Source organism: Aspergillus novofumigatus (genome assembly GCF_002847465.1).
Source record: "Aspergillus novofumigatus IBT 16806 chromosome Unknown P174scaffold_4, whole genome shotgun sequence".
NCBI classification, from domain to species: domain Eukaryota; kingdom Fungi; phylum Ascomycota; class Eurotiomycetes; order Eurotiales; family Aspergillaceae; genus Aspergillus; species Aspergillus novofumigatus.
Window position 1 is genome coordinate 1,217,005 of NW_020194277.1, and position 22,287 is coordinate 1,239,291.

The 22,287-nt window shown below is 50.9% G+C and overlaps 9 protein-coding genes across 9 annotated transcripts; 7 read left to right on the forward strand and 2 right to left on the reverse strand.

Moving 5' to 3' along the window:
* Nucleotides 1-880: 880 nt before the first annotated feature.
* Nucleotides 881-4,147, forward strand: P174DRAFT_420486 (glycoside hydrolase family 35 protein; the record flags this gene model as incomplete). The annotated part of the gene is made up of 9 exons (XM_024824865.1): nt 881-1,015; nt 1,072-1,148; nt 1,213-1,515; nt 1,604-1,834; nt 1,887-1,902; nt 1,950-2,045; nt 2,095-2,229; nt 2,276-2,942; nt 2,991-4,147. The coding sequence occupies 9 exons, from the start codon at nt 881-883 to the stop codon at nt 4,145-4,147; spliced, it is 2,817 nt and encodes a 938-aa protein (XP_024682505.1).
* A 719-nt stretch (nt 4,148-4,866) lies between these two features.
* P174DRAFT_460048 (uncharacterized protein) lies at nt 4,867-5,387 on the forward strand (the record flags this gene model as incomplete). The annotated part of the gene is made up of 2 exons (XM_024829837.1): nt 4,867-5,141; nt 5,168-5,387. The coding sequence occupies 2 exons, from the start codon at nt 4,867-4,869 to the stop codon at nt 5,385-5,387; spliced, it is 495 nt and encodes a 164-aa protein (XP_024682506.1).
* Nucleotides 5,388-5,855: 468 nt separating this feature from the next.
* Nucleotides 5,856-6,289, reverse strand: P174DRAFT_420488 (uncharacterized protein; the record flags this gene model as incomplete). The annotated part of the gene is made up of 2 exons (XM_024824866.1): nt 5,856-6,188; nt 6,272-6,289. The coding sequence occupies 2 exons, from the start codon at nt 6,287-6,289 to the stop codon at nt 5,856-5,858; spliced, it is 351 nt and encodes a 116-aa protein (XP_024682507.1).
* Nucleotides 6,290-8,931: 2,642 nt separating this feature from the next.
* Nucleotides 8,932-9,677, forward strand: P174DRAFT_512163 (uncharacterized protein; the record flags this gene model as incomplete). The annotated part of the gene is made up of 2 exons (XM_024831857.1): nt 8,932-9,015; nt 9,129-9,677. 2 exons carry the CDS (start codon nt 8,932-8,934, stop codon nt 9,675-9,677), a joined length of 633 nt encoding a protein of 210 aa, XP_024682508.1.
* A 271-nt stretch (nt 9,678-9,948) lies between these two features.
* P174DRAFT_512164 (DUF409 domain protein) lies at nt 9,949-11,405 on the forward strand (the record flags this gene model as incomplete). The annotated part of the gene is made up of 5 exons (XM_024831858.1): nt 9,949-10,273; nt 10,324-10,539; nt 10,587-10,944; nt 10,992-11,193; nt 11,265-11,405. The coding sequence occupies 5 exons, from the start codon at nt 9,949-9,951 to the stop codon at nt 11,403-11,405; spliced, it is 1,242 nt and encodes a 413-aa protein (XP_024682509.1).
* Nucleotides 11,406-13,184: 1,779 nt separating this feature from the next.
* bfr1 (putative nuclear segregation protein (Bfr1)) lies at nt 13,185-15,011 on the reverse strand (the record flags this gene model as incomplete). Its single annotated transcript, XM_024822370.1, has 3 exons — nt 13,185-13,400; nt 13,466-14,653; nt 14,883-15,011. The coding sequence occupies 3 exons, from the start codon at nt 15,009-15,011 to the stop codon at nt 13,185-13,187; spliced, it is 1,533 nt and encodes a 510-aa protein (XP_024682510.1).
* A 515-nt stretch (nt 15,012-15,526) lies between these two features.
* On the forward strand, nt 15,527-16,378 carry P174DRAFT_370626 (DNA-directed RNA polymerase core subunit RPB5; the record flags this gene model as incomplete). The annotated part of the gene is made up of 3 exons (XM_024822342.1): nt 15,527-15,622; nt 15,699-15,781; nt 15,853-16,378. 3 exons carry the CDS (start codon nt 15,527-15,529, stop codon nt 16,376-16,378), a joined length of 705 nt encoding a protein of 234 aa, XP_024682511.1.
* Nucleotides 16,379-17,160: 782 nt separating this feature from the next.
* P174DRAFT_503746 (phosphatidate cytidylyltransferase) lies at nt 17,161-19,155 on the forward strand. The gene is made up of 2 exons (XM_024831176.1): nt 17,161-17,366; nt 17,438-19,155. Exons 1-2 carry the CDS (start codon nt 17,349-17,351, stop codon nt 18,968-18,970), a joined length of 1,551 nt encoding a protein of 516 aa, XP_024682512.1. The 5' UTR covers nt 17,161-17,348; the 3' UTR covers nt 18,971-19,155.
* Nucleotides 19,156-19,268: 113 nt separating this feature from the next.
* Nucleotides 19,269-20,770, forward strand: P174DRAFT_503747 (histidinol-phosphate transaminase; the record flags this gene model as incomplete). The annotated part of the gene is made up of 3 exons (XM_024831177.1): nt 19,269-19,407; nt 19,463-19,636; nt 19,708-20,770. Exons 1-3 carry the CDS (start codon nt 19,322-19,324, stop codon nt 20,768-20,770), a joined length of 1,323 nt encoding a protein of 440 aa, XP_024682513.1. The 5' UTR covers nt 19,269-19,321.
* Nucleotides 20,771-22,287: the final 1,517 nt, after the last annotated feature.

A 22,287-nucleotide genomic window follows, 5' to 3' on the forward strand; every position in this document is an offset into this window, starting at 1 on the left:
CCGCAAGTCCGCTTCCTCTACAGCCGTCCGAAAGCTTGGATTACACTGACCTGGAGTCAAGAGGACCCTGATGGAAATCATTGCAAGAGAATATCAGCAGCAATGGAAAAAACCTCGTCATTGAATGTTGAATCGTTACTCGTTCTGACCGAGCATGTCCAGAGGATTCAACTGTCCCTTGCATGAGTCTTGGAGTCTGGACAAGCGAGATGACAGAGAATCGATACGGTGATTATGCAAGTGAATGCGGCCCTGCCACTGCATCATCGTCATAATGCGAGTCAATTGCAAGACTCGGGGCATTGACTATCGCATCATTCTCCGGCATGTCTCCGATATGAGGAAAAATTGCAGGCCGTTGGCCCCGCGTTATCGCAAACTGCACTAGTTTGTTGACTTTAATGTGGAGGATCGTCGGCCCAATTTCCGCTCCGAATCAAGTGCAAAGACATCCCCTGCGACTTCTCTCCTCCACAATAAGGGCAGCTCACTTAGTGCCTCTCGCGATCCCTGCATCGCCACCTTCCGGATTCGACTCGTCTCCGCCTCGGTCTCTGCTAGCACGAATGATGCATGCATACAGCGAGGCCGTGGCAGATCTGTTCTGGTCTCTTTCCAAGGGCCCACATCGCCTCTCCACCGGTTTGTTGTTGTGCTTGATGAGCAATGACGATAGGCACGGTGCAATGGGGAGACTTGTGGATGGCTAGGATCGACATTTCTCTCATTTTACTTCTCGGAGGATCATGCGGGGTGTCAATTCCGTCATATATTAAGCCGAAGCTCCTGCCCCCCTGCAGTCAAGCTGCCAGCTCTTAGAAGACCTTGCATTCCCTCCCTTGTAAGCTTCATTCTTCTGGTTTACTCTTGAAGAAACACTATGAAGCTTCTCTCTGTCTGCGCAGTTGCCTTGCTGGCAGCCCAGGCAGCGGGTGCTTCCATCAAGCACAAGCTCAATGGCTTTACTGTTATGGAGCATTCGGATCCTGCAAAGCGGGAATTGTTACAGAAATACGTATGTGAGATCGGAAACTCGATACTTGATCAATGCGTACTCAGACGTAGCTCTAGGTCACCTGGGATGACAAGTCACTGTTTGTCAATGGCGAGAGAATCATGATTTTCAGCGGCGAAGTTCACCCTTTCAGGTACGTACCAAATTTGGTGATCTACTCTAGATTGCTACGGAACGGAGGTTCTTACATTGTGTAGACTGCCAGTTCCTTCGCTGTGGCTCGATGTCTTCCAGAAAATCAAGGCCCTGGGGTTCAATTGCGTTTCATTCTACGTCGACTGGGCCCTCCTCGAAGGAAAACCCGGCGAGTACAGGGCTGAAGGCAACTTTGCCCTCGAGCCTTTCTTTGACGCGGCTAAGCAGGCAGGAATCTATCTCCTCGCTCGCCCTGGTCCTTACATCAATGCCGAGGCTTCGGGCGGTGGTTTCCCTGGATGGTTGCAGAGAGTGAAGGGAACCCTGCGAACGTCCGATCCCGCGTACCTAAAAGCTACTGATAAGTATGTGACTTACGATTGCTTTATAGTCTCAAAAGCTGCTAACTCTGGATTAGCTACATTGCCAATGTTGCTGCTACTGTTGCCAAAGGTCAAATCACAAATGGGGCCCGGTCATCCTCTATCAGCCGGAGAATGAGTACAGCGGTGCGTGCTGTAATGCCACTTTCCCCGACGGGGACTACATGCAGTATGTCATCGACCAGGCTCGTAACGCTGGTATTGTCGTACCCTTGATCAATAACGATGCCTGGGCTGGAGGACACAATGCCCCTGGGACGGGCAAGGGAGAGGTTGACATCTATGGTCACGATAACTATCCGTGAGTCCAAGTTCCACCTTCTGCAAAGACAATTCTAACTTGCTTGGATCAGGCTAGGATTTGACTGTGTAAGATTGAGTTTTCTTGAAGCTTTAAGCCATTCTAATGGAACCAGGGACACCCAAGCGTTTGGCCCAAGGGTAACCTGCCAACTACTTTCCGGACGGATCACTTGAGGGAGAGCCCGACAACCCCGTACTCTCTTGTTGAGGTGTGTGATCTCATGTCTTTCGATCCGGACATTACTAAAAGTCGTGAAGTTCCAAGCAGGCTCCTTCGATCCATGGGGTGGACCCGGCTTTGAAGCATGCGCCGCCCTCGTCAATCATGAGTTCGAAAGAGTCTTCTACAAAAATGACCTGAGTTTTGGAGCTGCTATCCTGAACTTGTACATGGTATGGAAAGATCCTGCTTACGATTGACCAGCGCTGACACGCTTAGACCTTTGGCGGCACGAACTGGGGTAACCTTGGCCATCCCGGTGGATACACGTCCTATGATTACGGATCGCCGCTGACCGAATCTCGCGATGTCGCTCGAGAGAAGTACAGCGAACTCAAGTTGATTGGTAACTTCGTGAGAGCCTCGCCGTCTTACCTTCTGGCTACACCTGGCAATTTGACTACCTCCGGTTATGCCGACACTGCTGATCTGACCGTCACTCCTTTGCTTGGCAATGGCACTGGATCGTACTTTGTCGTCAGACATACGGATTACACCAGCCAGGCATCCACCCCGTACAAACTCAGCCTCCCAACCAGCGCTGGAAAGCTCACAGTTCCCCAGCTCGGCGGTACCCTGACGCTCAATGGGCGTGATTCCAAGGTTCATGTTGTGGACTACAACGTCGGGGGAACCAATATTCTCTACTCGACGGCCGAAGTCTTCACCTGGAAGAAGTTTGGGGACAGCAAAGTTCTCGTCTTGTATGGTGGACCTGGGGAGCACCACGAGCTGGCCGTTTCACTCAAGTCCGATGTCCATGTCGTCGAAGGATCTAATTCAGAATTCACTTCGAAGAAGGTTGGGGATGTTGTTGTGGTCGCCTGGGATGTGTCGTCTTCCCGGCGTATTGTTCAGATTGGCGACCTCAAAATCTTCCTGCTGGGTAAGTATTCTGCCTGTGATTTTACTCCTCAAAGCTGATTCCGAGTAGATAGGAACTCTGCTTACAATTACTGGGTGCCGCAACTTGACAAGGACGAGTCGTCAACGGGCTACAGCTCCGAGAAGACTACTGCTTCATCCATTATTGTCAAGGCTGGTTACCTTGTGCGGACTGCTTATACTAAGGGCTCCGGCCTCTACCTTACCGCCGATTTCAACGCAACTACCCCAGTTGAAGTGATTGGAGCCCCATCAAATGTCAGGAACTTGTACATCAATGGCGAGAAGACCCAGTTCAAGACCGATAAGAATGGTATCTGGTCTACCGAGGTCAAGTACAGTGCTCCTAAGATCAAGATTCCCAGCATGAAGGGTCTGGATTGGAAGTATCTCGATACTCTGCCGGAGGTTCAGTCAAACTATGACGACTCTGCGTGGCCGGCTGCCGACCTGGATACCACACCTAACACCCTGCGACCCTTGACCACGCCAAAGTCTCTGTACTCGTCAGACTATGGCTTCCATACCGGTTACCTGATCTACCGCGGTCACTTTGTTGCCGACGGCAGCGAGACTACCTTTGACGTGCGCACGCAAGGAGGCTCGGCCTTTGGCAGTTCCGTCTGGTTGAACGGAACATTCCTCGGCTCATGGACTGGTCTCAATGCGAATGCGGACTACAACTCGACCTACAAATTGCCCCAGGTCGAGAAAGGCAAGAACTATGTCCTCACTGTTGTCGTTGACACAATGGGCCTCAACGAGAACTGGGTCGTCGGCACGGACGAGATGAAGAACCCCCGGGGTATTCTCTCCTACAAGCTCTCCGGCCGCGACGCCTCCGCCATCACCTGGAAATTGACCGGAAACCTCGGCGGAGAGGATTACCAGGACAAGATCCGCGGTCCTCTGAACGAGGGTGGATTGTATGCCGAACGGCAGGGCTTCCACCAGCCCGAGCCGCCCAGCAAGAAGTGGAAGTCAGCTAGTCCTCTCGAAGGGTTGTCCAAGCCTGGCATTGGCTTCTACACCGCTCAGTTCGATCTGGATATCCCAAGCGGGTGGGACGTGCCGCTCTACTTCAACTTTGGCAACAGCACAAAGTCAGCTTACCGGGTTCAGCTGTATGTCAACGGGTACCAGTACGGCAAGTTCGTCAGCAACATCGGCCCCAGACAAGCTTCCCCGTCCCGCAGGGTATTCTGAACTATCAAGGAACCAATTGGGTGGCGTTGACTCTGTGGGCCCTCGAATCGGATGGTGCCAAGTTGGATGACTTTGAGTTGGTGAACACCACCCCGGTGATGACTGCCCTATCAAAGATCCAGTCATCAAAGCAGCCAAACTATCGTCAACGGAAGGGAGCTTATTGATAGATGTCATCAGTGTCAAGTGCAGAGTGCGTCAGGACGATAGTCGAGTACTACAATAAAACTGCTGTACATTCACCTTTTTTATCCAGTAATTTCTTCCGTCTGTACGGAGTACACAGGTATTCGAAAGTAATAATTTGTTGCTAGCTCGCCAAAAGAAAATGTAGTGTAAAAAGGTACGGATCCTCCCGAGGTGCCCATGGCCCACCCTCCCCAGCCACCGCATAATCGGGACCCGTCCGCTGTCCGCTGTACCCTGTACATCATGCATCTCACCCACGCCGGAGCATTTTCCTCTCCTCCTTTCTCAATGTCACTGTTATTTCAGCCGTACTCCGTCCTAAGGGAGCAACTCGATCGCAGTCGCGGTTAATGCCCCCCCCCCATGTCGCTTGCACAAACATCATACGCATACAAATACCCAACCCACCCAAACAATCACTACCATTACCAATTACCGCGGAGCACACAACTACAACAACAAACCTAACCCTCCAACACTCTCACGCAACCATAACCCACCCTTCAAAATACCCAAAGAAGGGGAAAGCGATGACCCCCCTCCGCCGCTACACAACAGTCTCCATCCCCGCCTCCTACGGGCGTCTCGACGACAGCCCTTCCCCCGGCACCGTAGCAGGAATCGTCCTAGGCAGCGTCGCAGGCTTCATCTTCCTCCTCTACCTCGCCTACCTCGGCCTCGGACTGAACAACAAACCACCCCCCGACGACGTAGAAGTCAGCACCGTGTCGATGTCGACGACGACGGAGTCCGCGCTGGGGAGGCGGGTGCGGCGGGCGCGCCGCGGCGGGGAGGAAGAATCGAGGTGGTGGAGGAGGAGGAGCGGCGCAGACGGCATCCGGATGACGACCATATTGTGGTGGAGGAGTCGATGACGAGTGCGTCGAGGACGGATGAGGGGGATGTGGTGGAGGTTTTGGAGGAGCCTTCGTCGGTTGATGGGCCGGTGGCGCCTGCGCGGTCGAGGTCGAGGAGGAGTCGGGTGTCGGGGTCTTATCGGACGGTTGATCCGTATGAGTATGGGGGTGAGAGTTCGTATGATGGGCGATGATAAGGAGATTAAAGGTGGATTGCATTTGTGATGTTGTTTTGGATACCCTTGATTTGATGCATTATTATACGATAATAACTTTATGCTGTGCGCTGGATAATGAGTTACGAAGCCATGTCATGTTATGATTTATTTACAAGGCGCTCCTATTGAACACGGTCAGGCTGGTTCGTGAGATGTGGGTTTCAATCCTTACGAATAGTAAAGGAAAAAATAATATTGACAAGAATAATAAAGACTCCTCGCCTTAGGCAACCAACAAATGGGGAACAATGAGGGAATGAACGACAGAGGATCCACACAAAGGAGATATGACGAGTCCCGACCTGATAATGCTCCGTATCCGTTCCAGCGCCGTAGCAGAATAGTCAGAAAATGATGGACAGAAAGGTATTCGAGCAGAAACAGAATGTTCAGGGCACTTTGCCCTCAATTATAAACGGCCCAAGTCGCTTTTCTTCATACTGCTTAGAACAGAATATCCAAGCAGCAACAGCATGCAAGAGCGGCCATGATACCGGCACAAATGCCACCGCCTGAGGACCTTCCCCGGTCTTCCGGATAGTAACCTTGCTGCTGTTGCGGGTATCCTTGCGGAGGATAGTGCATAGGTTGACCCGGGGGAGGCGGCGAGCCGTAACCGCCGTATCCTTGCTGGGGAGGGGGGCCGTAGTTCTGGGGAGGGTAGTAGCCGCCTTGGTTGTAGTAGTCTTGGTTTGCGCCAGCAGGAGGAGGTGAGCCGGGGTGGCCGTATGGGCCAGCGTCATGAACGGGCGCAGGATATGAAGGAGGAGGGCCGTCCTAGAGAGTACACGTTAGATGTCAACCAACGCCGAGTCGCGAAGAAATGGAAGGAGTGAGTGTGAGAGATATAGGGAACTAACCGGCTTGTTGTATGACATTTTGATGCTTGTTTAAAAGTGACGAGTTTCTCAGTATAGTCGAATTATCAAAATGTACAGCTAATAGAGGCCGAAACTGTGAATCACTATTTCCAATAGACTTCTCAGGTGTCGAGTCCAGAGAGAGTATTCCGCGAGCGGTTGGAGATTGCCGACAGCTGTCAGCTAGTTGCAAGAGACCGGATAAGGAGATATTTCGCTGCGTTGATATGGAGCGTCGCGCTGCCGATACGAGATATGGTAAAGGAAGAAAATTGAAAAGGAGGGGCAAAGGTGAGGATTGTTAAGAATATCAGTCAGTCAGATGAAGTTAACAAGTCCTCCAAGAAGGAGGCGCCCCAAGCACTTGGCGCGGATGGCACGGGATCTCCGGATTCGGCAGGTCTGTGGCTGTACCTATAGTATTTATCACGCTTTTTAGACGATGACGATGACAGCTTATAAACTACTGACAGACAGGAGCCGTGCTTGTTTTATAGACATTTCCAGAACGACTATGACCACCCCAAAACTGTATCTCAATCTCTGGTTCGACAGAACGGAGCCATTCCAAGGTCGTAGGCATCCATGTAAAGTCAACTCCGGCACCGCCACCTTTAATTCGTAATGCATTCATCCACCCCTCCTTGCGCTCTGGACATTGGCTTTCGGCTTTCGGCAAGTCAGTCTATCTCTTCGATGATTAGTAGTTACTAGTACTAAGAATATGGACTTCTCAATCCATTATCATGAACGAGGCTGCATGTCATATATTTGTGTGCCTCAGGCATAGTGGCTTACTAACTGATTCCATAGTCGCTAGTTAACTAAGTGCTGGCGCTTATCCCCTTGACACACAGAGCTCTAAATAGCTTGCAAGACCTCGAGAAAGAAATGTGAAATATAGGTATATCCTCGTATCTTATTTGAACTAAACAGTCTTGGATGTGGTCAAGCAGCGTATGTTGAATGGTCTCCAAACATATAGTCTAAATGATTTGAATATCAACGGGCTCTGACGCCGGTACCACAATCAAAGGTCGCCCATTATTATCACTGGGGTTTAGAATTTTGGGCCCGATCCAACAGGGCACTGTTAGTTTGGTGGACAAGTGAAAGCAGTCTGGCAATACATCCATCCATCGCTGGGGCCGCCCGGAATATGTTCAATGAAGCATGATTCTTCAGTAACCCATGGCGAAAGAGGAGGCCGTGTGCTTTTGGGAAGCTCAATCTGCTTCAAGTCTTCAGGGGTATGATGAAGAAAATGAAGGCGAAAGGCATGGGCTGTCTCTATCATCAACGCGGCTTAAGGTGACTTCGAACAGATATGGGCTTCTCCGCAACAGCTTCTCAGGGCCTTATAGCTCGAGGAAAATTGCCGGCGTACCTGGGCTACAGGAAGTCAACCCGCTGCTGCTCTGGCCAGGCTTGGGGCTGAGAGCTCACAGGCGGTCTTTCTGTGTCCATCGCAAATACGGAGCCAAGGACTCGTCCATTATCGGTTGTTTCCTCTGCTTCCTTGGGCAGCAGCAGCAGTTCGGGTGGAGGGTGGTATTAGGAATCTACCCAGGCACCCCTCCTGGGAAATGGGACTAGTATAGAGGAGAATGTTGAACCAGGCTCCATCTTGTAGCCGTATTATCCAGCCAAGGCTAGTGGACAACCTGATGGAGACGAGACCCTTTTTGGTCGCTTAGAAGAAGTACTTAGACGGTCGGTGGAGACCAGAAATTTCCCGCCGATCCTCAATTAAGTTTAGGGGTAAGCCTCCAGTCCGGGCGGCGCGATCTCCAATCTCCAGGCTTCCCCACGACGAGCTTAGCCTGGATCATTAGCCGGTGCGCTCAACTCCCACTTGAACACATTGAGATGGTGGAGATATACTATCAAGAAATCGTGACAGACACCCCCTGCCATACTAGTTAGAATCAATCATACCTGTTAGGATTCATTTACTTTTATATCCATGTAAAGGTGTCGGATCCTGAAGTGCTCTGGAAGATACCAGGCGTTTCATCCCCGGAGTGCGGGCATGGCTTTGTATCGGACGCGATTTGGGCCGCAAGATTGGAGGTTGACAAGGACCTTCTTTGATAACATCTTGCGAAGGTCTACGCAAAAGGTCTCTTTTGGCTCTGTTATATGTGTATATAAATTTACTCAACGAGAATTTAGACCCTAGAACCCTATAGCAGGCAAAGTAAACCTGGTAAGTGACTACGAGAGTGCAGCTTGCAAGAGTGCGTATAGTTACAAAAGCAGTTATTATCGCGTCTTGGCTCAATGGAGCTAGGGAACAACTAGCTTGGTCTGCTAATTTGACGCTAAAAGCAGATGTCCACGGCTCGTCTCCTAAAAGACGTAAGGTAGAGCCTGAGTGTGCTCGGTGGTCTGCTCTTCCCAACGGTGACTGTTCGATATGCTGCTTACCATTCTCAGCCTGTGTGTTATCCTCCGTAGCTAAACCAGAATGTAGCTCCCCGCTGTATGACTTACATCTAAGGCAGGATTGTGCTTCTTCTGACCTTCGCGTCTTTTAGACCTCAGATTCAACATGTCTGGCGGCGCAGGGATGCTAAAGGAATCTCATCTTCCTACCTTTTGTTCAATCTGATTTGCGCCACAGAACATGTCTTTTTGGCTTCTTTTAGATGGTCAATATGCGCGAGTGGCCAGGATACTGGACCCATCTCCCAATAACCGTCCTTGACTGGGTCAACTGCGTCCAGTTAACAGGTGTCTGGGTACTATTCAATGCCTTATGAGCTATCTATGACCATCAATGTGATTAGAACTAAACAGGATACATAGATTCCTTCTCTCTCTCTATTTCAAACCTATCAGCCACCTCTGAAAGGCCCAGCTCATAGCTATCTACATCTTCTTCCTCATCATCTCTCTTGTCCCACTGATCATAGACGCCATAACGGACGTCTTCTGTCCCCCCGACAAGCCAAACTGTCCCGAGTACGATCGTGACCCAATCGCATTATTCGAGGGTTACCACCTCTTCGCCCTCGTCCCAGTTATTGTCACGCTCTTGATTTTAGGCTTGTACAAACAAGCTCGAGCATCCTCGCTTAACCTCAGTTCACCCGGGCTCAAACTCCAAGCAATGGTCTTCATGCTCTCGGCTGCGTCCTGGGTCCCGAGGCTTGCTTTCCCGTGGAAGGCGTACCTGGACCAGCCGCAGGAACGTGTACCTATCTACTTGGTGATTCCCGCTTGGTGGCAGATGATCGGGTTTTTGGCTGTTGATGAGGCTATGTTTGCTCTTGGGCAGGGGATCTTGCTGTGGGTGGCTTTGAGGCGGGAGAAGCGTCTTGCGGCTTCTGATGCGGAGAGGAGGCCGGCCGTTGTTGGGGAGTATGCCAACGGCTGCAAGCTAGGGGCTGGTCGGTTATGACTTGTTGAGGATTACATGGCTGAGGCGTATTTTCAGCCAGGACTTTATAAACATAGATGAAGAGCTGGACTTGATGCAAAAATACAAGAGACAATAACTATGCAAATTGCGTTCAATTTCCTTACAAAGATGTGGTTGGGTTGTAGGTGACGGCCAGCATGCTGTAGAAGAGGGTATCGCATTGCGGTGGGCAACGTTCAGATTACATGACAACACCTCGGTCGCGCCCATCCTCCACGCGTCTTCTCTGCACGCTGGATGTTGGCACAATATGTCGTGGTCATTCCCAATTTCCCTTGATCGCCCATATAAATCATTACTGACTGTCTTTGCATTCTGGAAAACTCTTCTTCTTTTCCTGGCTGTCTTCAGCCCTGGCCCTGGATACGACACTTCAACCACGCTTCGGTTGGACCGTAATGCAACCAATGCAGTCGGCGATGGCCCATTTACAGCGAGCTTGCGCCTGGTTTCCACCAAGCTGACCAGATGGGACGCTATATATTTCACCGAGGTCGCAAGCCGGGGCTATATTTTCGAGCAAGAATGGGCTTTCGGTTATGGCTTCACCAAGCTCATCAATTTCTTTGCCAGTGGTGAGCGCCTTTTAACCTGTTGCACACTGGCCGACTAATCAATTACCCAGCTCTCCAAAAGACAGGCGCTGTAGACTACGCATTTAGGGAACACATCGCTGGTATTATCATAGCTCATGCAGCTCATGGCCTGTCGGTGCTAGTCCTCTACTATCTGGGGTGTGCCATATTTTCCGGAAGGCAGGGTCGCATGCTGGCATTCGTCGCGGCCTGTTTACATATCTTCTCACCTGCTGGGCTCTTCCTTTCGGCTCCGTACGGGGAGAGTACTTATGCTCTCTTGTGCTTCGCGGGCTCCTTTCTCTTCGTTCAGAGCCTCAGCCCGTCGGGGCTTCCACGGGTCTCAAAGATGCTCTCATTCCGCTAGCGGGTATCCTGTGCGGATTAGCCACGACTGTTCGCAGCAATGGGATCCTCAACGGCCTGCTGTTCCTCGAAGAAGCAATCAGAGTGCTCTATTCCATGACCGGGGGTATCACCTTTGCAAAATCTCGCCGGCTACTCGCCGTGGGCATAGCTGGTGTCTGCACGGGTCTTGGTTTTGTGATACCGCAGTACATTGCTTACCGGGATTTCTGCGTCAATTACCCCTATACGCACTATGAAGAGCCAAGGATATGGTGTCGTAGGACTCTTCCATCTATCTACAGCTTCGTCCAGGACCATTATTGGTATGTTTCCCACTTGGAATCGTTACGCCGCTAACTAAACCCCATAGGAACAATGGTTTTCTCCGGTACTGGACTGTGTCCAATATCCCCCTGTTTGCCTTGGCCAGTCCAATGCTGGCTATCATGACCTATTCTGCCCTTTGGACTCTCAACGTCGAGGCGGGCAGACTGACGGGAGGAGGCTGCCTATTGCGCAGCCTGGCGGCTCCTCAGCTCATCCTGGCGATCCTGACACTCGCAAAACATCATGTCCAGATCATTACGCGCATGTCTTCGGGTTACCCGTGTGGTATTTCTGGATCGCGGATCTCGTCATGAAGGGGTACTCGTCGGTCCGCCTGGACAAGAAGGAGGTTGGGAGTCAGAAGCAGCGTTCGTATGCAAGCCTGGCAGTCACTTTTATGATTTGCTACGCGGCTGTTCAGGGTGTCCTTTTTGCTTCTTTCTTACCGCCGGCCTGACTGCTCATGAGGGGAACAATAAAGCTGAACTACCTCCCCGTCACCTGTTTATAATATACTATATTATTTCTATAGTATATGCAAGGGGAGAAGTCACTCCAAAACATTGGAATTACAATAAGGACAAAAACCGGTTTTCCAATTGCTCTCTCCATACTATTTTTTACCTAGGCACAATTGGCATTGGTCCAAGCGACACTACGCTACGCACCTCGGAGCAGGTACCGACATTGGCGATCCCCCAGTCTAGACATAATCACACTGTTCACACAGGTATATAACAGCTACACCACGCACTTACTCTCAATCCAATTTTCATGATGTCTCCAAAATGGTCGCCCAACTCTTCCCACCCCGCCATGTCTACTTCCCCTCCACCCCTCACACACCTCCACCGTCATCCTCCTGCACGACACAAACAGCACAGGCGCCGAGCTAGCCGCCGCGCTGGCCGCCTCAACAACAGCAACTGGCAATTCTATCTTTGAATACTTCCCCTCTTGCCGCTGGGTGTTTCCCTCCGCTCAGCCCCGACAGATAGATACCTGCCATGCAAGCCGGGGAATTGGATCGACGTCGACGCTGATGCGAACGAAGACGCAGACGCAGATTCTCCCCAACAACCCCAAGCACAGTTCAGCCCCTCCACAAAAGAGGACAAAGACCACGAAAACGAAATCAAAGACGAAAAAGAAGACCTAGAAACTTGCGCAGAGTACATCCTACAAATAGTAGAAGAGGAAGTCATCCGGCTGGATGGGGACAGTCGCCGCGTGGTGCTGGGTGGGTTCGGGCAGGGGATGGCCGTTGCGATTGCTGCATTACTCGCTGCGCGGAGACGACTGGGTGGGTTTGTGGGTGTGAGCGGGTGGGTTCCTTTCGCGGAGAGGGTCGAGGGATTAGATGGTCGGGGCCAGGGGCGGCTTGCTAAAGAGGAAGTGAGGATGGGAGGGTCAGAAGCGTTTCCAGCGGATTCGGTGGATGGGGAGGCGTCGCTGGAGACTCCGGTTCTTCTGAGCGACCTTGAGGATGATCCATGCGTGGATATTCAAACAGGGCTGACGGCCTACAAGGCATTAAACCGCTTGGGGTTTGTCAAGGTGGTGTGGGATGCTCATCCTGGTTCGCAGCAAAGCGAAGATTGGCTCTTAGATGCGACCCAGTTGGATACAATTGTGGGTTTCCTGACAGAGGTGTTTGGTCATGAGGGCAGCATCTCTGCTCATGATGTTATGTTATGATACTCTACTTGAAGTATCAGGCAGGCAATGATCTCCTAAATAGTATTTCCAGTCGCTCATGTCGTTACTTACAGGCTGAAATGAACTCGCTAAACCAATGTTTTTGCCTTCTCTGCAAACACTTTTGAAGACCACATGAATCGGAGAGGAGACAGGGGTTGCATGCGATGGCACACGGCACAGGGAGCAGAACGGAAATGAATCCTGAAATTACACAAGAGAATATAAGTCACGAGGGGAAATGCCGAGTCACCTCCAGAAGAAGGCTGTATCACATGATATATAAAGACAGAACAAGAAAAGGAAATTGGGAGTCCGCCATGGCAAAAATCCACTGGCATCTCATGTAGGTGGTGCGGGAAGGGAGGAGAGGGCTCCGGAAAGAGCTTCGGTTGGCAATGCTTGGGAAATCGCAGAAAATGAGGATGCAAACTTCGGAGAAGCTCTTGCAGATCTAGAATGTCAAAAAGCACCCGCTGATGCAATGGAATGTGCATGCGATGGGCATAGATCGAGTCTATATCGTTCGTGTTTCTCTTCATGCCGTGTCCTCAATCGTAGCCTTCTGGAGCTCCTCGGAGACATCGGCGGTGGCATCGTTCTCCTGCTTCAGCTCAGCTTCGGCGGAGACTTTGCCATTGGCACTGTTGTTCTCAATAGCGACCTTCTTGGCATGGTCGGTGGCACGCTGGCTGTCAGAGTTCGCCTCTTCCTCCTCCAGACGCTTGATCTCCTCCTGAGCCTTCTTGATGTTCTACACAAATCAGTCAGCACATCGAAATCGCCTGCAAATATCTCTGATAACTATTGTCAACTCACCTCCTCAGTCTTAGCGGCCTGGTTCTTCTTCCACTCGGTGACCTTGTCGGCAAGCTTCTCGACAACAGCAGGAACATCGGACTGGTTCATAGGAGGGTCGATCTTAACCTTGGCAAAGTCCTCAATGACACCGACGTTGAGGTTGAACTTGGTGGGCTCGGCAGGAGTTCCGGGGGCAGGGCTGCCATTGGCGGTACCCTTCTTACCCTTCTTGCCCTTCTTGCCGCCGGTGCCGACGAAGTAGTCTTCCTCGCGGTCCTCCTTCTTCAGGACCTTCATGCCCTTGATGTTGGAGTCGTCAACGGTACGACCGACCTGAGCACGGAAAGCGGAAGACTGATCCTTCTTGTCATCGAGACCAAGGGTGGAGAAGTCGTAGGACGGGTTGAAGTGGCGGATAAGACCTTGCGCGATGAGAATCTCGTCGGTGTAAGCGGGACGGGACGCCTCCTCGAGCTTCTTGTCGGCGATCTTCTTCCTCTTTTCGCGCTCAAAGGCCTCACGCTGGGCCTTTTGCTTCTCCCGGCGGATCCTCCAGGCCTCGTCCTCATACTCCTTGTACGCCTTGCGGGCCTTGTAGTAGTTGTCCTTGATCTCACGGATGGCAGTCCACTTCTTCTGCTGCTCAGCGTGCAGCTTAGTGCGCTCGTCTCTCAGAGCGTTCAGATTCTTGAAGGCACCGTCCTGTTCGGCCTTGATGGCATCGAGCTCCTTCTGGATCTCAGTGTACTTGTCGCTCAGAGCCTTGGCTTCGGGGTTGTCGAGAGTCTTCTTGAGTGCAGCAATCTGCGCCTTCAGGTCGTTGATGACCTTCTGCTGCTCATCCAAGCCGGCAAAGTTCTTGCGCTGCTTACGAAGAGTCGAGATGTCGGAGAGAGCCTTGCGCTCATCCACCAAGCGGAGAGTACCAGAATCGACTTGCTTCTCAAGACGGGCGATTTCACGATCAATGTCCTCGACATTCTTGAATGGCATGCGAGTGCGGGAGTTGTTCTGTTCGGTAATACGGGCCTTGAGGGTCGACTCCAGAGCATTGATCTTCTCCTGCGTGCTCGTTCTTGAGGCCTTGAATCCCTGCTGCTTTTGACGAATGGAGGAGAGCTCAGCACGAAGTTCCTGTTGTCTCTTGGCTGCGGGCGAGTCCTGGTTGTTAGGCTTGGCGCTCTCGATCTTGGCCTTGATTTGGTTCTGCGCATAGTCAGTATCTTTATATATGTCATGCTATCTGCAACTGATTGTATACACATATCATTAAAGCAGAAGAAGAAATGGTAGAATGTGTGAGGGTCGTTTTCCACAGAAGGAGGGGTAGAGGTATGGGAAGAAATAAAAAAAAGAGGCGCATTGTGCGGAGCATGAAACAAACAATAAAGCAACAAAACAATGGACGTTATCAATTGACGGAGACCTCACATACCAATTTCTCCTGGACAGCAGCATGCTCCTTTTCAGCCTGGGCGAGATCAGCCTTGAAAGCCTCCTCGTTGGGCTTGTTCGGCCTGGCTTTCTGCTCCGTGGCAGGAGCGGCATTGGCGGCGGCAGCCATGACTTTTGAGAATCAAAGAGGGGGGAACAAAGAAGGAAGAGTTGAGTGAGGAGAAACTCAAAAGTGAGCCGAGATTGATCGTGTGGATCAATCGCAGAAAGATGCAGCTCAGGGGAGTGGGAAGAAAGGAGGGTAGTAACACGAGAGTAGTACACAAAAATAATTGATAATTGCCAGGTAGGCGGAAAGTTGGGGAAGGGGACCGAGGACTTGTGCCTCTCTTCTTTCCCTGGGTCACACTCTCTTTTTTTGCCTAGCTCTTCTATGGTAAGTCTGGCCTTTACTGGCGTTGGCCGCGCTTACCATTGGCGCTCTTAGCGCAGGTCCGCCCGATTTTTCGAGAACTTCGATCACTGATGGTCTCCAAATTCCTACTTATCCACCAGTTTCTTCCATACAACCTCCGTCTGCGCCTGACATATTGCTCGGCGCTCTCACCGAGATAGCATTTCTTTTGCTTGTCACATTATTTTTCTTGAGGCAGCGGACAGGCGCGGTTACTTCAATTTTCAGCCATGGATGAAGAATACACCAGCTCCGCGGAGGCCGACCGCGAGATGACCAGACTTTGGCGAACCTGGAGGACTGTATTCGAGATGCTGGCGGATCGGGTGGGTTTCTCTGGAACATTTATTTGTTTGCGCTATGTTGTCGTGCGGTTATGCTTACATGATTGTTCTGCCATAGGGGTACGAAGTCACAGAAGAAGAGATTCAAATTCCCCTAGATGAATTTAGACAGAAATATGCGGATCCTGTGGGATTCCCTGAGTATGCGACTACCCTGGACCTCTTTGGAACAGTTGTTCAATTCGTCTAACGCACTTTCTTCAACCATATAGCCGCACCAAGATGAAAATCAGCGCTCGTCCCACAGCAGCCATGCAAGCCAAATACACACCTTTGCCCACCCCCGCCAACCCGGACCCTCAACCTGACTGTGGTACTATCTATGTTGAGTTCTGTGCCGATTCCACCGGTGTCGGTACCAAGCAAGTTCGAGCCTTCAATCACTTTGTCGACGAGAACAACTTTCACACCGGAGTCTTCATCACTCAGACGCCAATCTCCCCATCTGCTGTGCGCCTCCTGAGTGGTATCCCCGGTCGTATCTGTGAGCATTTCCAGGAGCAGGATCTACTGGTCAACATCACCCGTCACGAATTGGTTCCCAGACACGTCCTGCTGAGCCCAGAGGAGAAGAAGAATCTGCTCCAGCGGTATCGATTGAAGGAGTCGCAACTGCCTCGTATCCAGGTCTCTGATCCTGTTGCGAGGTACTTGGGTTTGCGGCGGGGACAGGTCGTTAAGATCATCCGAAGGAGTGAAACCGCCGGCCGCTATGCCAGTTATCGCTGGGTAATCTAATCGCTCCGGACTACATCAGTACACATGTCTTTTTTGAGCGACACAATCGTTCGCAGAAGACCCTTTGTGCGCCTTTCACATCTTCATGAGTCAGTTGCGTAAGAGTCGGACTGAGGTCCTCTGGGGTTATGTCTCTGTCTCTCTGCTCTGCTAGAGGACCAGGGTCTACGTTTTTTTCAGTGCAATTCATTGCGCTCAATGAGATGCGCCCGGAAGTGATCTTGAATTGAGACTACTATTATACCCTCGGATAACGAAACCAAAGTTGGAGAGTCTTGCTACGTGGTAACGACGGCAACAAGTGGTTGCAGGAAGGGGATCAAGAAAGCACAGAATAAAACATCGAAAAGTTCGTCCACTTGTACGTATTATGGGCAGCATGGCGCATGGGCGAAAAAGAGACTTCAATTCTGGTCGGGAACTGTTTCGTCACCAAGCTTTCTTCATTTCTTTGTGATCTTATGTATGTATGCAAGTCCGATGTTACCTATTAGATAACCACTTTAAGGTATAGAATCGGTCGGAATTCATACAAGGGCTTGGATAAATGGCTTATATTCAAATCCATGACTTTGTCCCTACCCTCGGTTTCGAGAGGCTTGATGCTCAATTGGTCCTTTTAATGCCTCAGGCCGCAAGAGCCCCACGGATAGCATAGCCGCCAGCGCTGGACAGGCCGAGAACGCTGCCGAGAGTACGTCAGATCGAAGAGTGTGCCGCCCCCGTGATTTAGGTTGAGTCTGCTTGTTACTTACTTGATGTTTCTCAAATAAAATTGCTTGTGATCCTCGGCCATATGTACTGTCGTTTTGTTATTGCGCAAATTCTTCAATAGACTCTCAATTCTAATCTGATCTTTATTCTCGAAGATGTTGGTTTGAGATTTTGATTTCAATTGCTGTTTGTTTTTTGACACCGTCGTTGCCACTGCTATACACGTTCCCCTTCATTCTCCTTCATCGGAATCGTGATGATGCAAGAAGTGACCGTAAGACCTTCCCACCTTTATCACTTAATCTGGTCTCAGCTTAGCAAGATGCTAACCCAGTTTCCCATCAGGCTCTTTTTGAAAAGACTCAGCCGGGTTCTTACATGCGTTTATGCTCTCTTTATCCGTCAATCCCGCGATGCTCCCGAACGCGGACTTCTCTACGCTCTTTTTCCAACGACTCTCGTTCGAGTTCATCAATCGATACCTTCTTGCCCTCGGGTAACCATGATTCCTTAAGAAGAAGCTCCAACCCTTCCAGCCATGGTCTCTGGACGCCGTCGCAATCTACAGCTTCGTTCTCTACCTCCTCTTCGCTCTCGGAGCCAGCGGATTGGGACGAGAATCCAAATCTTTCAATCTCTGCCTTTTCAGAATTACCGTCCAAAGACTTTGGCGTCAATCAGCATATGATCATTAACCAAGAATTCAAAGAGGCCCTGCGTCAGATTCTGTGGCAGTTCCGCGCTCCGATCCGATATGCTTTCGCCTATGGTTCCGGCGTCTTCCCTCAGTCCGGCAGTGCAGCCGGGTCCAGTCAATGTCACCCATCGGCCCCGGCAGCAATTCAGAATATGCAGCAGGGCAAGGGAAAGATGATTGATTTTATATTTGGAGTATCATATAGTCAGCATTGGCACGCACTAAACCTGAGTCAACACCGTGACCATTACTCCGCATTGGGGTCTACGGGGTCTTACATGGTTTCCCAGGTACAAGACAGATTCGGGGCAGGCGTATACTTCAATCCTTACGTGACGGTTAATGGCACGCTGATCAAATACGGAGTCGTGAACCTCGATACCCTGTGTAGGGATCTCAGTCAATGGGACACATTGTATCTCGCCGGACGGTTACAGAAACCAGTGAAGATCCTGCGCGACCACCCCAGGGTGCGCTTAGCCAACCAGATTAACCTCCTGTCTGCGGTCCGGGTAGCACTGCTGCTATTGCCCGCAGAGTTCAGCGAATTCGAGCTGTACACCACCATCGCGGGAATCAGCTATATGGGAGACCTCCGTATGTCACTACCAGCGGAGGACCCCCGGAAAGTGCGGAATATCGTCTCCGGCCAAATGGCGCACTTCCGGCGGCTATATGCACCTCTCATTGAGAATCTTCCCAACGTCACGTTCAACGACAGACGCTGCACGGAAGAAGATTGGATCGACGACCCCAATGCGAACGTGCGTCTTACACAGGATATGGACCCGGTGAAGCGGGGCAATATGGTACGGCGGTTACCCGAATCATTCAAGCAGAAGTTGTACTTTCAGTATCAGTCTCGATTCGAAATTCCCCGAGTCGAGTTCAACAAAATGATGAAGGAGAGCAGCGACAGCGACTCGGAAATAGTGCGACGGAGGCAGGGCGGTCCATTCGAGCAACGAATCGCGGCTGACGAGAACCTCAAAAAGGAAGTACAGGCGTCAATAATGGAGACGATTCGTTGGCCAAGTACCGTTCAGACCATCAAGGGTTTGTTTACTTCAGGGATCAGCAGAACCTGGCGCTACTTGAGCGAAAAGCAAAGCAAGTACAGAACCTCTGGCCGGAAAGCTAAAGCTTCATCCGAGGAGTCTCCCTCTTCGAAGCAAGAATAGATCCTTCTGGGCAATTCATCTTGGGTGTCATCAATACACGGGTGGTACGGATTGGCGATTCTTGGAATCCTAAGGCATATCGAGGCGTTCTTCGATTTTTCTTCATGAAGTACATATGTAACTACTATACTCGGTCACCAGCTACATTCACATCATTCGACATACAATAAACAAAAATGTTATAGAATAATCTACAGCAGTGGGCCGGATTGAGTCATCATTCAGTGCAAGTAGTTGAGTCAGATTGCCGAAACCGGATTCCGGAGTTATCATCTTCTGTCTCCCCGCTATCCCCCACCACTTTTTGAACTCCAAGAAATTCCTTGTTAGGTCATCATCCAAACCAACACAATGGCTCCAAAATCGTCGCCATTCGATCTTGCAAAGTGCGTGCGGCCTAACATCTTAAGGCTGCAACCTTACCGATGCGCAAGAGAGTGTGTTTCCCCAGTCATCCCTTGCAAAAGTCCGTCGCAAGAGCTAATGAGTCAGTGACTACAAAGATGACGGGACGAACATCTTGCTCGATGCGAACGAGAACGCCTACGGCCCAGGACTAGCGCTCAATTCTGAAGGTACACCTGAGAAATCCACAGTTAATGGAGGCTCGTCGGTGTCTTCGAAGCCGGAGATTGATTTCCTGGGCTTGAACAGATACCCAGACCCGTAAGCTGAGCGATTTCCGCGATCGCATGCAAACGCAACCCCATTCGTACTGACATGATGTATGATCGCAGACACCAGATCGAACTGAAGAAGTTGTTTTGCAAGTTTCGCAACACCCACGTTCACACACAGAAGGACCTGGGGCCGGAGAACATGTTCGTGGGTGTTGGGTCCGACGAGGCCATTGACGCCCTTTTGAGATGTTTCTGTGTTCCTGGAAAGGACAAGATTCTTACCTGCCCTCCTACGTATGGCATGTATGCCGTCAGCGCGGAAGTCAACGATGTCGAGATTGTGAAGGTGCCCCTGGACGTCAACAATGGCTTCCAACTGCAGGCGGACAAGATCAACGAGACGTTGTCTGCGGACCCGACGATCAAAATGGCGTACATCTGCTCGCCTGGTAACCCTACCGCGAACCTGATCAAGAAGGAAGACATTCAAAAGGTGCTGGAGCACCCCACGTGGAACGGGGTGGTCATCGTGGACGAGGCATACATTGACTTTGCGCCCGAAGGCTCTAGTCTTGCCGAGTGGGTGACCGAATGGCCCAACCTGGTCGTGATGCAAACTTTGAGCAAGGCCTTTGGATTAGCAGGCATCCGACTTGGCGTTGCATTCACAAGCCCGGAAATTGCCCGGCTCCTAAACAGCCTCAAAGCCCCCTACAACATCTCCAGCCCGACAAGTGCGATCGCGACCGCTGCCCTGTCACCTGAGAACATGGCCGTTATGCGCAAGTACCGCGAACAAATCATCGCTCAGCGCGAACGAATGTTACAAGAGCTCCCCAAGATCCCAGGTGTGGGCCGTTTCCTCGGTGGTCAGGAATCCAACTTCCTTCTCGTAGAAATGCTCGACAAGCCTGCCAGTGAAGGCGGAAAGCCCAGTAACGCTGTGGCCTTGGCGGCATACGAGGCTATGGCTGAGAAGCGGGGTGTCGTTGTCCGGTTCCGGGGCAAGGAACTCGGATGTGAGGGCTGTTTGCGGATTACTATAGGAACAGAGCAAGAAGTCACTCGGTTCCTACGGGAGTTGAGGGCCGTGCTAGATGGTCTCCTGAAAGGGGTGGAAATCAAATCGGTCAGGGACGAGGTGAATAAGGAGAACCAGGCCAATCAGGTTGTGGCCTGATTGTTCTGGATAAAGCAATTTTAATGGGATTTTTCGGGTTACTAGACATAGATTATGAGATTCATATGAAAACTACCTAGGATGAATCCGCACTGGACTCCCCCGAATCAGAGGAAAAGGTTGTATAATATAGTCGGGTACCACATTGCATCTTTTATCTCCAAGACATGGACAGTCTGACCAGAGAGATAAACTAAGTTGTAAGGAGGTAAAGCACGGCGCAATCCTGCCTGCCTACCTGTCTGTGCATTTGGCGTAGCACAAGCATGGATCAGGAACATTAATCTGGGGTGTGAAACGGTCGATTCTCTCCCCTGTCCCATCCTGGTCAAAGTTTCTCGTGCGTCTACCGTATCTCCCTCCCTCTTGTCCGACTCGTGTACGGTTTAGACTTCAGAGTAACATCCGCCCTGTCAGCTGCGTTCCACGTGGGGAGGGGCAGGACGGTGGCACAAAGTTAGGGACTGCAAAGGAAAGCTTTGAAGCGATATCAGTCGAGTTTATAATGGATGGGTATAGTTACATTCAATGATGGAAGCGGTGAATCTCCATTTCCAGGCGACATTGCACCTTAAAACGCTTGTTAAGAGAACTAAGGGAGTAGTCTAGTGGTATTGTAAGAGACCAGATCATAGTTGAGTGTGCTATGGCGTCGGGTAACATCTCCTCGAAAGCAGCTTAGTCTACTGGGTAATCAGTCTAGGCCAATCTGGCTTGATTAACATGCAATCAACTCGAGAAATAATAATAATAGTCTCGTTATCATCAACCTAGGCTTTTGCGGTGTTCATTATCATGTGTTTACTCGTAGTTCCCTCAGCCTCTTATCACGGCGACCCAGCCATCCCATTGCGGACGGTTAATGAATTAAGTGTGTTTTCAACACCATTAGAAGAGAAGAAACAGGACTATCTACAGGAAGCATCCCCAGAGAGCCAGTCACATCATGATCCAATGTCCAGTTTCCATCTCATCCTCGGTCGATGGTTGGGTGGTTCGGTGTCAGCGCCATCACCTGCGTGCCATCGTCTATTCGTCTTGGCTGCGCCCATCTTGGCCCGTACTGTTAGCCTTGAACTTATCTCCGATTTTCTCTCTCCCCACAAGTCTATCTAAGCGAGTTCCCTGTCTTTTGCCTCCCGTATCTCCCTCCGTCCCTCTCGACGCCCAGCATGCAATCCCAGTCACCGTCTCTCAAATACCCGTTCTCATATCAGGAGGCTATCACACGAGCTTCTTAGCTAATGGTCAGTGACCACTCAGCAGGGGCCAAGTCTTCCCCTCCAATTCCCGGCGTTATCTTCGGGGCTTGGTTATCTCTGGCCCTTAGACGTAGATAGTATTTGCTAACTGGATTGAGTCTGGGTTCTCTCAGTTTTCGTTGAGTGGTTTCTGGTACCAAAGCGATGAGGCAATGACAGACTCACCGGCCACTGTAATCTCCACCTGTGCTCATCGCGCTACTTTTACCTTGAGATCCTTCCAGCTACCAAGGGCGAGGGAGTCGTGGCGTGGCT